We start from the raw sequence: 16959 nt of genomic DNA, 5'->3' as shown, positions 1-16959 counted from the left end.
TTAGACTTTGGTTCTCGATGATTACTGAAAAATACTTCGATTGTCTATTTGCTGAGAAAATAACTGCAACGAACTATATTTTTGATTGTTTCCCTGAATTACTCTCCGAATAAAAGACTTATGAGTTGGAACAACGACTTCAAAAATTCTTTGTCAAGAGTTGACAATAATACTTCGGTACAAAAGATTGAATATAAAAAATAAAATTCCCTTCAATTGCAAATAGAAACATAGAAAAAGTTTTAGAATAAGAAGGGCATAGTTAAAGATGTAATAAAACACACGGAGGAAACTCTCTAGAAAAATAAAGAGTTTGACAGGGAATTTTAATCTTCTACTTTCGCATTCAAAAAAAAAAAAAAAATATGGCTCAGAAAATTTATTCATTTTCTATTTTATTCTATTTCTAGTTATTCGTTCTATTTATTCTATTTCTATTTGGTTCTATTTATTCATTCCGATTTTTCATCCGGACTATTAATTTCGAGTGTTTCATTCGAAGTTTTTTTTCGAATACCTGGTAAACTACTAGCCCTGTACAAATGAAGTCTAAGCATATTTGTCGAGTCGTTAGGAGCTAAGTGGTTCAACTAGTCGAGAGACTCAAATTATTAGTCTAAAATATCTAGAGACGTTGCATAAAGACAATGAGGTTATTATCTCTTGCTGAAAAGCCACGAACCAGTTTAAACTACAGAAACCCTTAGGCCCCTCCCTTCCAAAATAATGAAACAACAAAGTTACTATTTATGGGTTTTTTTACATTGTTTAGATAAGATAAATACATTTTGGTTGATATTAGGAAACTTGAAAAAATACGCCCTCTTCCCTCCAAAAATATAAAGTTTTATGACTGTCCTTCAAGGATTGTCAAGGATTATCTTGACGAAAATTGAAGCCAATACCTTCTGAATTTTTAACTTCTGGGCCTAGAAACTAAAAAATATTTTATTATAAACGTAACTAGTTTGAAAACATATGATAAAGTTTAGTTGCAATGACGTAATGAGAAAAGCAACAAATTTAAAGTTAAACATGGATTTTTGGGATGATTCATTAATTAATTGTGCTTGATGCCTGCAAAGACAAATGTGTGTGTAACAAAAAAAAACAACTTTTGATAATACAGTTTTACACGCAAGCATGAAGTAGGAACAAGACTCCTGTGCTCATAAATGTTTTTCATCATTGTAAATTATAAGCCCCCCACCCCCTTTCCCAAATTTGCGGATAGATACAACTTGTTGTCATCAGGCTATACACTAAACTAACAAAGGACTTGAAACAGTTGAACAATATTTAACGTAAAATATATATTTCGATTGGGGTAATTCATTTAGTGGAGTGTTACCCCTTATAAATTTACAGGAGATGGGGGCCTGCATAAGAAATATTTTTATCTAGCCTTCATGATAAGATAAAAACGATTTTAATGCAAAAAACTCAAAATTTGGACTTTTTTAGCATTTTAGAAAAGAAGACAAAATGCATTTTCGGGAAAAAAACAGAAATACCTGATCATCTTGCCACCCAAACTAGACATAACAGCGCAGATTAGACCGACCGTCGATTGAGTGCATATAGTTTAGTAGGATAGGTAATGAAAACCCATTTTGCAAACCGTTTTACACAAAAACCTTATGAATTACTGCAAGTCAAATGCGGGCTGTGTTTAACAAAATCCTGGCATCTATGGGCTTCAATGCCAATCATTACTTGTTACTGTTGAAGTTAATGGCGGCAAATTCTTTACGAACGCTCAGTCTCCATAATATTCCAGTAGAAATTCATATTTCAAATGTCTTAAATAATAATCAATTTTTTAGAAAGTTATTTTCATTGATTCTTTTACAAAAAATAGCATGTTTCAACAACAAGTTCAAATAAAAGCTACTTTTGTGAACTGTTCATTGAAAATCGCATTATAATATTATTGTACATTGTTAATTAAATAACTAATTTATTGAATATTAGAAAATTATTAAATAATCCTTAATTGTTACTACCCATGAATTTTCATTACTTATTTTTCTATCTTGTTGTAATTATCAAGTGGAAAAGATAAGCCAAATGTGAGATGACTAAAAGAGAAGGTTGTATAAAAGGACTAACAGTTAAATAGCTCTGCATAGTAATTTATAAGAATAAGAAATAAACACGAAAGAAGCAAGTATCTTAGAAAAGGGGAGGACGTCCAATAATTCCTCAGATCACAGTATCAATCAGCGACGTAGTTAAGACAAACTTGTTAAGAAAAAACAACTGAGCCTCATTCTATGTCATCTATGTCAGACGGGGTAGTCCAAAATTCTTTGGTCTAGGCTTCCTAAAAATTTCAGTGGATTTGTGATTTTCCACGTAGGTTCCTATTTTCATAATTGTTTTTCGTTCTTCGTATTGCGCTTGGAAAGGGGACGTTGTCCCTGCAACTGGGGTATTCCTAAAACGCATCAACAGACGCTTGTTGGAGTACCTTTGTTCTATAAAGCGTAACTAGGAAGCAGAAACACCTTGAAGATTTAGCAGTGGATGTGAGTAGCTGGATGGAGGCATCCTGTCTATCACCACGATAGTGTTATACCCCACTATACCCCTGTTCTAATAAAACATAACTAGGAAGCAAAAATACCTTGGAGATTTAACAGTGGATGTGAGTAGCTGGATGGAGGCATCATGTCTTGACCTAGATGTCTGTCACCATGACCAGGATAGCTATTGTCGTGTTCGCGCATTAAACTTCCCTCCGTTTGTTCTGAATCTGATATGTCGGATTCGCCACTATCACTAGCAGCATCATCGTCTCTTTCATGTGAATCCTGACCTCGACTAGTCAACAGTTGAGCAACAAAAGATGTCGACCTTCCCTCTAAGGCTTGCCCTACAACGGATTATTGTATGATTTTGTGAGAATAAATGCAGGTAATACGATAAATAAACAGTGGATGTTTGCCCGTAATAATGAATGTTTTATTCGTGTTTTATTTGCAAGAAATATCTGCCATAGTAGCTTTAATGGAGAGACTTTTAGAAACAGGCTTTTTTGTAAGATTTTCCTAAAATTTGTCAGAAATATTTGAAGAGAATCTTACTAAACATGATAAGGCTGACTAATGAAACAACGACTCTTTTCAGTTTCATTTTTAACTCTTCGTTTTTCTTCTTTGTTGTTTACGTTTCAGCAGGCTTTCACAAGTCACCGCACTTACTACTTAGCCAAGTTAATTCATTTTTTTTTCTTTTCACCTTTTCACATTAATCATTTCTTAGATATAATTTACGATATTAGTTAAATGGTTGACATTTGAATAACTTCTCCTAATTAAAAATAAACAGGGAAAATTATATTTTTCTTTGTACCCTTTATGTTTTGATTTTCCCTTTTTTTTTTACTTTTTACGTTTTTTTGTCTTTAAAAAGGACATATAATAATTTCTACCTGTGACCATTCGGTAATCTCTCAATGATGGGAACTAAAAGAATATATGAACAATGGTCGGTTTCAACGGTCTCCATTTCAATATACTAAAGACAATTCCAGATTTTTTTTTATCTTTTCTGGCGTTTTAAGTCATACATTCAACGAGCTGTTATTAGGGGGAGGATCAAGAGCCCAGGGTTTTCCTATGGTTGAAAGTGTCATAGGCCAGGTATCAAAAAGGAGGATTTTTTATAAGGGTAGAAAAGATGGGTTTTCTAAAGTCCAAGTTGTTAAAACAAGCCTTTTCTTTGTATTTTTTTCCGTTGAATTGAAGAACAAAGTGTTCTTAGCTTCTTTTTTATTTCTATCCCCAATCTAGCTCATGAAAACTTTGAGCCCCTAGCCCCTCATTAAAGAAAAACAGAATTGACTTAAAATGTCTTAAAGCGCGAAAAGTCTTAGTAGGCCTAAAGTTTTTTTTTTTTTTTTTTTTTTTTTTTTTTTTTTTTTTTTTTTTTTTTTTTTTTTTTTTTTACAGGAGTGTCCGTCTTGGTTTGAAACAAGAGGATTTTTCAAAATAAATTCACAAAGAGAGAACAAAATGAATAATCGATAATATACAGACATTAAGAGAATGAAGTTAGTCAGAGAAAGGTTCAGAAATGCCTTAATCTGTAAAATAAACACAATTTACCAATTAAAAAGTGAAAATAGTCCTGAAAAATATTATTTATACAACTAGATAGGAGAATTATTTAAGAACTGCAACTGCTGCATCTATAAAGTTATAAAATCATTAGGCTAAAAATATATGTTGGAAAATTAATCTAGGGACACTATATGTGAAAAAAAAAAACATTCCTTGGGGGCACCTTCGTCCCTTGACAAATTCAATTGACATCTACGGATTGACAAACTTATATAAATATTAGGTAGATCAAAACTATTTTACCAAGTAAGGTATTATGATTGATAGGTTCAGGATGCCTAAAAGATTCATCAGGTCTCGGTGGGGTTTCTTCGGGCGGAGGTCTATTAGATTCGGCGAGTCTTTGGCACCCCAGCTCCTCTTCATAAGGCCTGGCTCTCTTGCGAGGAGGTAGATCTTGTCTTTCAGGAGTTGAATGCCGAGAAGGGGAACGAGAATCAGAGTACTCTGAGATCTAAAATGAAAAAAAAATGAGAAGCTCTTAAGGCAGGCAATGTAATCTTCTAACCAATACAGCCTCCAATATACACTCGGAACTCCATGGGAGAGGGAGAAGAATGAGGTAGGTAGGTAGGTAATTTTATTCAAAAAACAATACAATAAACTTTCATTCATCTTCATTTCACTTTCATTTCATTTCATTCGATCCATTTCTTTAAAATATTTCACTTACATCAAAAAGAAAAATAAATAAGATAAATAAACTACAAAAAAAGAAAAAAACACAAAAAAGAAAACAAAACAAAAACTAATGGTCAATTAACAAAAATGGGGGGAGATAACCTACCCTTCTCTCAATCTAAAATACTCAACATTACTAATTGTTCAGAAGATGGGCCTTGAGGCGTCGTTTCAGCTGAGGCAGACTTTCTGATTCCTTAACTTGCTGTGGGAATGGATTCCAGACGGACGGTCCCATGTATCTGATGACATGAGCCGACCGGGAAGTATTCCAAAACTCATAAACAAGATTATTTGAATGTCGCGTGTCATAATCATGATAGGAAGAACCCAAGCTAAAAAAAATCATTAAAAATATCAGGCCCTAAATTATGTAGACACTGATATACTAAAATACCAATCTGCATGTCTCTGATTTTTCCAACATCTAAAATATCAAACTTCTTATATATAGACACAGTGCTAGCGCTTCCACGATCATAATTTCCTAGAATTCTAATTGCCTTATTCTGTTGCACTTGAACTCTCTTGTAATTAGACTGAAAGTTACTAGCCCAGATTAAACAACCATAATTTATATACGACACTATTAAAGTATGGTACAGTGACATTAAAACTTTCAAAGGAATCACATTTTTTAGACGCCGTAGCATTCCAACTCCGCCTGACACTTTGCAGGAAACTAGGTCACTGTGCGCCTTCCAACTCAGTTTGAAGTGAAGAAGAAACCCGAGGTAACACGTTTCTCGGACTTGTTTTAAAGAAACACCATTATACTTAATATCTGAAGGTAAATCTTGGGGCTCACCAGTCCTTCTAAAAACCATGTAACTTGTTTTTGAAGCATTAACAGCAAGTTTACTGAGTGTAACAAACGTATGTAGTCCCTTTAAAGCACTGTTTGCTCGGTCTACCAAGTCCGGCAACGATTTGGCAATTGCAGTTATAGCAGTGTCATCAGCAAAAGACGTTAAGTAACCAGGGACAAAAAATCTCATACTATCTACATAAATTAAAAAGGGCTTAGGACATAAATAAAAAAGGGCCTACTATCTACATAAATTAAAGAGGACCTAGGACAGAACCTTGTGGCACTCCGCAATTCAATGGGTAAGCTTGTGAAACTTCATTATTTATTACGATTTTTACACTTCTACCTCACAAATACGACTCAAACCAACTCAAACACTTATTCCTAATACCTAACTTCGACAATCTATCCAACAAAATTCCAAAATCAACAGCATCAAAAGCTTTCTTAAAATCAATGAAAATTGTCATGCAAAAATAATTTTTTTCCAGTGCACCGTTTGCCTTATCAATTAAATTTAAAGCAGCATGCACAGTTGAATGTCTTTTTCTAAATCCAAATTGAGTTTCAGACAGAAATCCGCAATTTGTTAGATGCTCATATATTCTTTTGTGCACTATTTTTTCATATAGCTTTGAAATGATGGGTAGTATTGATATAGGTCTCCAATTTGAAAGGTCACTAGAGTCCCAGACTTTGGAAGCGGGATGACTTTGGCCATTTCCAGCGAACAGGGAAATTGACCATCTGCCATTGACAGATTTATTAAAAGTACTAGTACTGGAAGAATATTCGGAAGCACTGATTTAGAGTTCGTAGGTTGAGGCCATCGGTCCCAGCACTGTTTGATTTTATTGAAGAAACAATCTTCTCTATTTCTACAGAATCGCAGGGTTCTAATTTCATTTCAAAATCTTGACCTCTTAGGTCTTCAAAAGTTGATTCTTCTATCAGCAACTCATTGTTTACTGCTGCTTCACTCTGAACAGTTTCACCGATCTTCGAGAAATGATAAGCAAACAAATCACATACTATGTCAAGATCTCGAACTATTTCGCCACCAACATTTAGGCTATACTGTTGTGGAGCAGGACTACCTCTGATCACTTCATTAATAATTTTCCAAGTGGCTTTAGGGTTTGATGCATTTTTCTTAAATTCTTCGCCATAAAAGTTTCTCATTTTGTTTCGTCTAGTAGAGTTAACTAGATTACGTTGATCCTTGAACTGTGCAGAACTAAACTCATTTGGTTCATTGATGCGTGCTGTATACAAAGCATTTCTTATATCAATCATTCGCAAAAGCTCATCATCAACCCAAGGTTTTCTCGCTGCTTTTTTTCTTATTTTTATGCTTTTCAGTGGGCATGTCAAGTCATAAATACCTAGCAGCGTGGTGTTGAACTTTTCAAAAGCCAAAGATGGGTTATTCTCCCTAAATATACTCTCCCAATTTACAGCACCTAGCTCTTCTGAAAACATTTTAACGTTCGCTGGCTTCAGATCTCGGATCTGCATATTACGCTTCACAACTTGTTTTTTTATGTGAAGTCCTAATGTAGCTAGGACTGGCAGGTGATCGGAGATAGGCGAAACTATAACGTCTGCGCATGTAGTTGCTACTTGACGTGACGAAACAAATATGTTGTCAATCAAGGTCGCAGAATGCTCGGTGATCCTTGTTGGAACTGTAACCACAGGGTATAGATCGTGAGATGACATGAAATTTAAAAAATCAAGATTCATACCAGCTAGTATTTTGAAATGATAATTAAAATCACCCATTATCATAAATTCCAAACCTGAATGTCTTACATTCAGCATTAAATCATCAAAACCAGATATAAAACGATCAAACATAGCACTTGGTGGTCTATAAATAATACAAAATAAAAAATTCTTTTCTTCAAATCTAACTTCAACAGAAAAACTTTCAAACTCACCCTCTATCCAAACCTCAAGATCATCACGCACCTTATACTGTAGAGAGTCCCTTACTAGAAACGCCAGGCCTCCTCTGCCCATTTTTGAACGATTTTTTGATTCTAAACAATACCCTGGAAAACTATAGAACGAGAGAAGACTATCCCTACCCAAATACGTTTCACATAAAGCAAGCAACTGAATAGAATCATTTTCATACATAAACTGAACAATATCATGATAAGATGACGTAATGTGGCAGTTCCACGCGAACACAAGGCACTCATTTATTCTTTTATTAATGTCTACAGGTCCATTAATATACGTGCTAAAACGACCCGGCCGAAAACTTAAAGTAGACTGCTCTGCCACAAGCTTAGATAATAAATATTTGTTAATATCAAATGGGTCTTGTTCATATCGCTTAAGCCGCAAACTTAGTAGATCAGTACCCATCAAAACGAAAAATTCTAAATATTGGTGTTACTATCGAACAATAAAAATCAAAATCAAAAAATATCTGAAAAAGAAAAAGGAAAAAAAAAATTAATCAACAAAATCACATGCAATCAACAAGTGACCTTATTCTGCGAACAGAAGGGTCGCTTGGCCTTTTCACAAGGACATTACCATGGTCTGTCCAAACATACTTCACACCAAATTTGTCTCTCGCCATGTTCAAAATGTCTCTTCGACGCTTTGTTAAAGCCTCAGTGATGTATACACCGGTACGCGCTAATTTTGCTTTTTCTTTGAAGACTTCGGACAATATCTTTGCTCTGAAACTTCACCATTATGGGAGCTACTTTACCAGAACCATCAGCGCTGATCATATTCTGCCGGAATCGAAATACACTTGTAATATGCCCATCCTTTATATCACTAACACCTAACTTCTGCTTAACCAAATCAATCACAGTGTTATTCAGGTTAACACCTGGCTGTTGTTTCATTCCATGGATTACGAGACTATTCAGCAGAACTTCTTGGTCATAATCATCAAGCCTCATCTCTATGCGATTAACGCGCTCCTCAAGATTTTCAATAAGTATTTTTAGGGTTTTGAGTGATTTTTCAAGCTTTTCAAATTTAGGATTATATTCAACCGCAATAGAGTCGTACGCTTCGCTGACAATGACACAAGGAATGTTCGATTAGCAATCACCATCAAATAAGCACCGGGACACAAATGACGACCGGGACACAGGGAATATAAATGACGATCAGGACACTCAAAGAGAAATTACAGACCGGGACACCGGAACCCAAATGACGACCGGGACACAGGGAATATAAATGACGACCGCGACACTCAAAGAGAAATTACAGACTGGGACACCGGGACACAAATGACGACCGGGACACAGGGAAACAACAACAACGGGGACGCCGGGGGGCACAGGGGGATATATAAATGACGACAGGGATACAGGGAATGTTCGATTAGCAATCACCATCAACAAAGCTCAAGGGCAATCATTAGAATAATGAGGTATAGATCTGAATACAGATTGTTTTTCCCATGGACAATTATATGTTGCATGTTCAAGAGTCGGTAAACCTGACAATCTATTTATGTGCACAGACAATGGGACAGCCAAGAATGTTGTATATTCGCAAGTTCTACGTAGTTAAAAATATATATATATATATCTATCTATATTCACAGGTGGGACACAGGGACACAACTACAATGGCGCGTAACTAATATGGTGCGTAACGACTTACGCGTGCGGGGGGGGGGGCCTGGGGGGGGCACGAAGCGCCCCCTCCAACTAGTATATATATATATATATATATATATATATATATATATATATATATATATATATATATATATATATATATATATATATATATATATATATATATATATATATATATATATATATATATATATATATATATATATATATATATATATATATATATATATATATATATATATATATATATATATAAAATATGTGTGCATGTGTATATTTATGTTTGCATGCAAATTTAAGCTGACTTAATTTTTTATCTCAGTTCTTTTTAAAAACATCTATTTAATGTCAAATAGCCTAATGTGACGGCTTGTAATGCCAAAGAGAGACAATTTCCGAAAACAATGTTAAGGCTATTAGAAATTATTACTTTCTTTATAACTTTCCAAGATGAATAACTTTTTGGCTGCTTCGTTACTGCCAAACAAGTTAAGAGGTAATATTTTGTGACATTAAAAAAATAATCTGAAAGGACAATATACCTAATTTGCAATGTTTAGTAGACATTATAGTAGACATTGTAAGAAAATGAGTTTAGTAAACATTGTAGGACAAAATACCTAATTTGCAATGTTTATTAGATATGTTCGTAATGTGAGGAAGTATATATTACTCACTATAAAGATATCATACAATGATATCTGACTCAACTTATTAAAATATGCAGAAAGAAATTTGATTAGCGTCTGTGCTTACTAAAAGCGACAAGATGAGACCATAGTGAAGCTAAAATCAATTTAACAGCGGGGGACCCCTTTACAGAGTTGAAGCAAGATTCTTTGTAGGTGACATTAAATTAAAACACAATGGTTTTTGTATACATGTAAAGAGTCATGTTAGAAAAATAATAGAGCAAAAATTACCGTGAACTAAGGGATGTTGTTGACCTCTAGTCTTTCCTCCCTCTCTTAACAATCAATGGGTTGGAATGTACTTTTCTGAAAACTACACATATAGATTTCTGTAATATTAAAAATTCGCTTTTTTCCAAACAAACATAAAAACCAGTGGTTCATCCAGTTTTGTTAGTTCTCTTACTTCATCCCGCTATCATTGGTACCCATTTATAAATTTAGGACTTTTGATCGTACTATACAACGGCGTCTGATGTATTCCTCTCAGGAAATTCTTTCCACCGAAAATTCCTCCTCAGAAATCCCCTACCCCACGGGAAATCATTCCCAAATGTAAAACTGAGCAGCCAAAAGGACGGTAAGACAAAAAGAGTGAAGAAAAGCAGGGATTATGGAACATTCTACCTATATTCCAAAATATATGTAAAATATATGCTTTGGGGATGTGGGTCAAAATACCAAAGCAGGGTAAGATAAAGGCTAAACACATTAATTTGCCTGCTCACTGGAAATAAGGAGTTCTGTCCATATTCCAAGTTCATTCCCAGATCTGACTTGGAGTTTCGCCCAACGTTTTTGAAGTTAAATTTGATAGAAAAAGCCTTTTGAAGGTTCTTCGGACGAGAAAACCTTCTTATGTACGCCTAGTAGAAGCATTCTCGATCGCAAGGGGTGAACTGGTATCATTTATCACAGATTTGGTGCCAAAATCGGTCCAAGGGAAATAAAAAACACAAAAAACTTTCAGGCAATTCAGACGGGAAAATCTTGCGATGTACGCCTATTGGACGCGTTCTCGATCGCAAGGGGTGGGCACATATCATACATTTTAGATGTTGGTACCAAACAAAGTTCACGGGAAATAAATATTCGTACTTGTTAGTCCCAGGTTTTGATCTCTGTGCACTTCCATCGCAGGGAAACCCTTCTACAGTTGTGACTAATTTCATGTTTTGAATTTATTTTCTTTAATCTCTAACTTATCCTTCTGCCCTGTTATGATCACTCAACACCCGAAAATAAAAAAAAAGAGTTAAAAGAAATTGAAATGTAAAAATCAATACTATGGATATCCTACACCATGTATTCTGCCTATACTTTGGAGTAGCCTATTGATAGAATATTCCTAAATCCCTCCTTTTCTTCATTTTTTTTTTTATTTAACTATCCTTTTAGCGGCTCAATTATGAATGTTGGGGGATTTCCCTGGGACGACTGTCCACAGGGGGGAGGGGATTTTCCAAGCGTGAATTTTCCAAGGAAATTTTCCACGAGGGATGGCTTTTCCGAGTGGAATTTTTCGCTGGGGTACTTTTCCGAGGGGATGCGGCTAGAACCCTGCGGCTTGTTTGCATCAAACTATCCCTGAAGTTATACATTACAAGGTGGATATTGAAACAAGGAAGCAGCAAATAAGAAGATAGTAAGTACTATGTCAAAAACTGTGTTTAATTTTCATTGAAGTTGGAGCTTAAGGGTTTTGAAGTCAATGATTACAAGCATGAGGCTGTAATTCCAATAAAACCATCCTAAAATAAAACAAAATAAACATCATAACATAGTGTCCAGTTTCCACGCCAGCTCCTTCCAAAGGATGTCTGAACTTGTTGATTACAAGTCAGTGGTTAATGTTGTAATACATACACAATCAAACACACTAACTAGTAACGAAAATATGACGTCTGTTGCAGTAACATTCACTATGTAGCCAACATTTTCGCAAAATCCCTTCAGTTTCCCCACAGTTCCTGTCCGAGGATGCCTGTGCCTGTTGATTATTAAATAGTAAAAACAGCAACATTAAAACTTAAAACGAACAGAAATTATTACATATGTGAGGGGGGAGGGGTTTGTTCTCTTCAACAAATCGCTCATTATGTTAAAGTTTCTCAGTATTTTTAAAAGCTTCCTAGGGAGTAGTTCTTAAAGAATTTTGAAAAAATTCAAACTTCGGCGTAAAGAGCGAAGCGTTCAGGAGAAGCAACCCCACTCTTATACGTAATAACTTTTGTTTGTTTTAAGTTTTAATGTTGCTCTTTACTTTCAGTTGAATTTTATATATATATATATATATATATATAATTTCAGAATTTTTTTATATAATGCCAAGAAATCTGGCTACACTTTCACGGAAAAATCCCTCCTCCCATAGGTTTATTCTCTAGACAACTCAATTCTGGTGAAATTTATCCCCGAAAATTACCCTTAACATCTCGACGCGTAAGATTGAGTCAACAAAGAGAAAACAAGACATAAGAAGAATTTCGTAAAGCAATTCTGACAAATGCCCCGAGTGTAAAATTTTTCCTGAAAAATTCGACCCCGGAAAACTTCTCTCCCAATCGAAAATTATCCTGTGGAAAATCCCAGCGGCAGAAAATCCCCCCACACACGAAAAATGTGTGCATACTTCCCAATAACAAATACTATATGGAAACAATGGGCAAATTTTTTAACTTAAAGAACTTTCTCCAAGGGCTGTGGGGGGTCATGATATCTAAAGGCATAGTTATTCGACCTTTGAACTATATTGAACAAAATGTCAATCTCCAAGTTTTGATCGGACGATTTTGAAAAAAGGGTATGGGAGGGGACCTAGTTGCCCTCCAATATATTTGTTCAGTAAAAAAAAGCAATAGAACTTTTGATTTCCGTTCGAATGAGCCCACTCATTTGATGTTCTAGGAACACAGGATCAAAAAGACCACCCCTGGGAGGGGGAGATACGCATCCGTGATCTTTCTTTTGGCAAAAAAAATTACAAAATTACACTTTTTCAAACAGTTCGTGGTAACGAACTGTAGTAAGGAGCGACCCGGCTCAATAGTAACCCAAACTCTAAAAAAACGGAATTTTGATACCAAGGGTTTCATAAAAAGAATTGTATTTTTATGCTGTTTTTAAATATATAAGTTTCATCAAGTTTGTTCTTACCCATCAAAAGTTACGAGCCTGAGAAAACTTTCCTGATCTCAGAAAATGGATTAAACGTCATATAATCTTAACGAAAATCACAACATCGTATTCAGCGCATCAGAGAACCATACTAAAGAAGTTTCAAACTCTTATCTACAATAATGTGGAATTTTGTATTTTTGCCAGAAGACAGATCACGGATGCGTGTTTATTTGTTTGTTTGTTTTTTCCAGGGGTGATCGTATCGACCCAGTGGTCCTAAAATGTCGTAAGAGGGTTCATTATAACAGAAATTACAATCCAATTCAGCGTATCAGAGAACTCTACTGCAGAGGTTTCAAGCTCCTATCTGCAAAATGTGGCAACCAAATCTCCTTTCGAACAGAAATTAGAGCGCACCTAGGCCCTTTCCCACGCTTTTTTGCTTCCCAAAGTCACCGGATCAGAATTTTGGGATATCCATTTTGTTCAGCATAGTCGAAAAGTATAATAACTATGTCTTCGGGAACGACTGAATCTCCCACAGTCCCCTGGGGAGGGGCTACAAGTTACAAACTTTGAGCATTGCTTACATATAGTAATGGTCATTGGGAAGTGTACAGACGTTTTCACGGGGATTTTTTTCACGTTCGGGGAGGACTTTCTAGCATTATTTAAGAAACAATGAGAAAATAAATAAATAAATTTTTTCAACTGCAAGTAAGGAGCAGCATTAAAACTTAAAACAAAGAGAAATTATTAAGTATATAAGGGGCTTCGTCTCCTCCTCAATACCTCACTCTTCACGCTAAAGTATAAAGACCAATAAAGAACACATAAATAAAGAAGTTCATTACGTAGGTTACTTCGTAAGCTGCGTAAATTTATTACTAATGAAAACATTCGTAAAAAATATAAAGTTCTAGTTGCCTTCTTAAGTAACCAAAAATTGGAGGGCAACTAGGCCTCCTCACCCACACTTTTTTTACCAAAATCATCCGATCAAAACTATAAGAAAGTCATTTAGCCAAAACAAAAATAGTATGCAAATTTCACTTTAATTATTCATGTGCGGTGAGCCATAATCAAAACATGCACTAATTCAGAAACAAGTTTTTTTTTTAACTGCAAGTAAGGAACGAGATTAAAACTTAAAACGAACAGATATTATTCCGTATATGAAATGGGTTGTCCCCTCCTCAATGCCTCGCTATTTATGCTCATGTTTTTTATTGTTTTAAAAAGTAGAACTGTGACAAAGAGTCAAACTTTAGCGTAAGGAGCAAGGCGCTGAGTAAGTTTTAATGTCGCTCATTGATAGCAGTTAAAAAAAAAAACTTGTTTTTTTATTTAATTGAAGATAGGAGCTTGAAATCTTTCCAGCGGGGTTGTTTGATACGCTGAATCTGACGGTGCTATTTTCATTTAGATTATGTAACTTTAAGGGGAGGTTTCTCCCTTTTTTCGAGAATAAGGCAAATTTTCTCAGGCTCGTAGCCTTTGATGGACAAGACTAAACTTAATAAAACTTATATATTTGAAATCAATATAATAAGCTTCTTTTGATATATGTATTGGCAAAAAAATTTCTTTTTTTAGAGTTTCGGTTACAGGCGGGTCACTAGTTCGTTACCACGAACTATTTGATACATGGCGGATATTGCTTGTCCATCCAAATTTGAAAAAAGTAAGTACACATTTCACAAATAAGGTTAAGAAGGTTATAAAGTTTTTTGAAGTTACTAATTACGAATATTAAGGGCTTCCTATTTTCACAAAAGTCTGCATCACGGGATCCCCAAAAAAGTAAGTAAATAGTTCATAAGCGGGGTTTGAACTTCGTTCAGTATTGTATTTTAGGATGTTAAAAACAATTAATTGCAAAAATAAGACTATAGCTTCCTAATACAAAACTCAAATGCCAAAAATGGCTTTAAATTTCCATCAAAGTACAAATCCATGAACTTCTGAGCATTTTTCTACCATTTTCAAGAATGGTTTAGCGAATTTCCATCCTATGCCCACAAGGCTACAGCTATTTACGCTTTACTGAAACTCAATAAAACTTTAACTTTAGTTAATTTTATTTTATTTTTTTTTATCTCAAAATTGAACTAGTAGAATATCAGCGGAGAGGTTTTATACGGAAAATATGTTTGATTTCACTGCAGTTCAAATAAATTGCAGGTCAGAAGCAGCTGTTTAAGCACTTGAAGCATTTTTCACAAATTTTAAACGTTCGTAAATATGCTTAATAACTTCTTCCCCCCAGTTTCAAGAGGAATTAATCATTCATTTAGACTGCTTTGAGAAAAGTTCATTTCTCGTTTCTTTGACTAGATTAAAAAAAGTAAACCCTTATATTTACAAAAAATTCCATTTTCACTCCTTAAAAACTGTCTTGACAAGAAAATCCTCTGTGAATCGTGAGGGGAAAAGAGAAATTCTGCAAATAGGATTTCCGGATTCACAGGATACATTTCATGTCTTTTCCGAGGTAATTCTTTTTAATGTCAGAACTTAATTTTCGTCTCTGCCTAGTTGGTAAGGCGTATTTTTCAGTATCTTGGTTAATGAGCTGATGAGAAACTGCAAGTTTTAAAGCCTTCGGGAATTCAATTTACCAAAGGATTCCAGCTTAGAATTGCTAAAACTCTCGATATATCATTATACTCATTGGAAACTTTTTTTTTTAATTTAACAATTCCTAATGCATCAATGCTCTTCATATCTTTGTCAGAGGTTGAGATGTAAACAAGACGCCTCAAGATGCGGTTGAGCTCAAGATGTATGCCACAATAAGGGGTGGATAAAATGTCACAATGTATTAGGAAGGGGGACAAAAAAAATTCAATCCGCCCCTCACAAAACAATATTCAGTGTGATTTTTTTTCCTCTTTTTATCCTCATCTTCCGACAGACTCTACTGCTAGTTTAGCATAATCAGCAAAATCAAGAACAAAATTGCATTTGTTTAAACAATTTGTATGTAATCAAAACAACTGATTTAGTCAAATATTCTGAGAAAGACAAAAGGGAATTATTGTTTTGGCAACCAGCCAAGAATCTGTCAGACCACTGGAATAAAAAAAAAGAAGAAAAAACTGTGACGAACAGCAAATATTTTGCCCACCTCCCCAAAACACATGCTTTCGTTTCAACGTACATGAAAATAAGTGATGAATAGACATTTTAGTAACGTACGAAGGTGGAACCTTCGGGCCTGTTTCTCCCCCTCCCCCCAACAATCCAGATTTTTACCATTTCATCTATAATTTTTCGTTAAAATCACATTTACGTGACTGATGGTTTTATGTGTGTCATTTCCTTTTGTTCCTTCATATTTCATAATGACGCTAGAAAAATGTTTAGTGAAGACCATAATTATAGACTCGTCAGGTTTTCATTCGGAATTGTCAAAGGACACTTTTGGGAAATTTTTGCGACTTTTGGGCTCATGAGAATCCAGAAGGTGATAGAATACTTGACAACCAGGACATGATCAGAGGTTTTCAGGACATGGGCTCTAAAGCGTCTAAATTTGGATTCGGGTTAAAAACGTTAACAACCCTTTTCAAAATGTAATATGTGTAGGTTATACGAGGACACTTACTGGTCATTTGAAGCTCCTGGAGCAATTATAATAATACCACATAATCATAACGAAATATAAAAAGCGGTGTGAAAGTATGCAAAGTTGTTTCAGTTTCAAAGAAAAGAAAACTTTTTTTTTTAATAATCACATCAAGCTTTTAAGACAATACTTTCCTCTTCAAACTTGTGCAATCCATTAGTAGAATTGAATAAATTAAGATTCACAGCCTTTTTCTTAAGTATTTCTCAAAGAAAATCCAAATACCTTAATTTTTTTTTCCTTTTCAAACAGCACTTAATATTCAAAA

The 16959-nt window shown here is 34.7% G+C and overlaps 1 protein-coding gene across 4 annotated transcripts in view; it reads right to left on the bottom strand.

Annotated features, from left to right (window-relative positions):
- The window catches only part of LOC136034715 (protein abrupt-like), a 159503-nt gene that overhangs the window by 49260 nt on the left and 93284 nt on the right, over positions 1-16959 (bottom strand). For all 4 annotated transcript variants that reach the window (XM_065716072.1, XM_065716073.1, XM_065716071.1 and 1 more), the window contains 2 exons: positions 4371-4581; positions 2630-2878 (listed from right to left, as the gene is read on the bottom strand). In XM_065716072.1, coding sequence (XP_065572144.1) covers positions 2630-2878; positions 4371-4581 — 460 coding nt within the window. The remainder of the gene's footprint in view (positions 1-2629; positions 2879-4370; positions 4582-16959) is intronic.

Source organism: Artemia franciscana, chromosome 13 (assembly GCF_032884065.1).
Source record: "Artemia franciscana chromosome 13, ASM3288406v1, whole genome shotgun sequence".
Lineage (NCBI taxonomy): Eukaryota > Metazoa > Arthropoda > Branchiopoda > Anostraca > Artemiidae > Artemia > Artemia franciscana.
The sequence above is the reverse complement of the archived record's forward strand: the minus strand, read 5'-3'. Positions and strand labels throughout refer to the sequence as shown.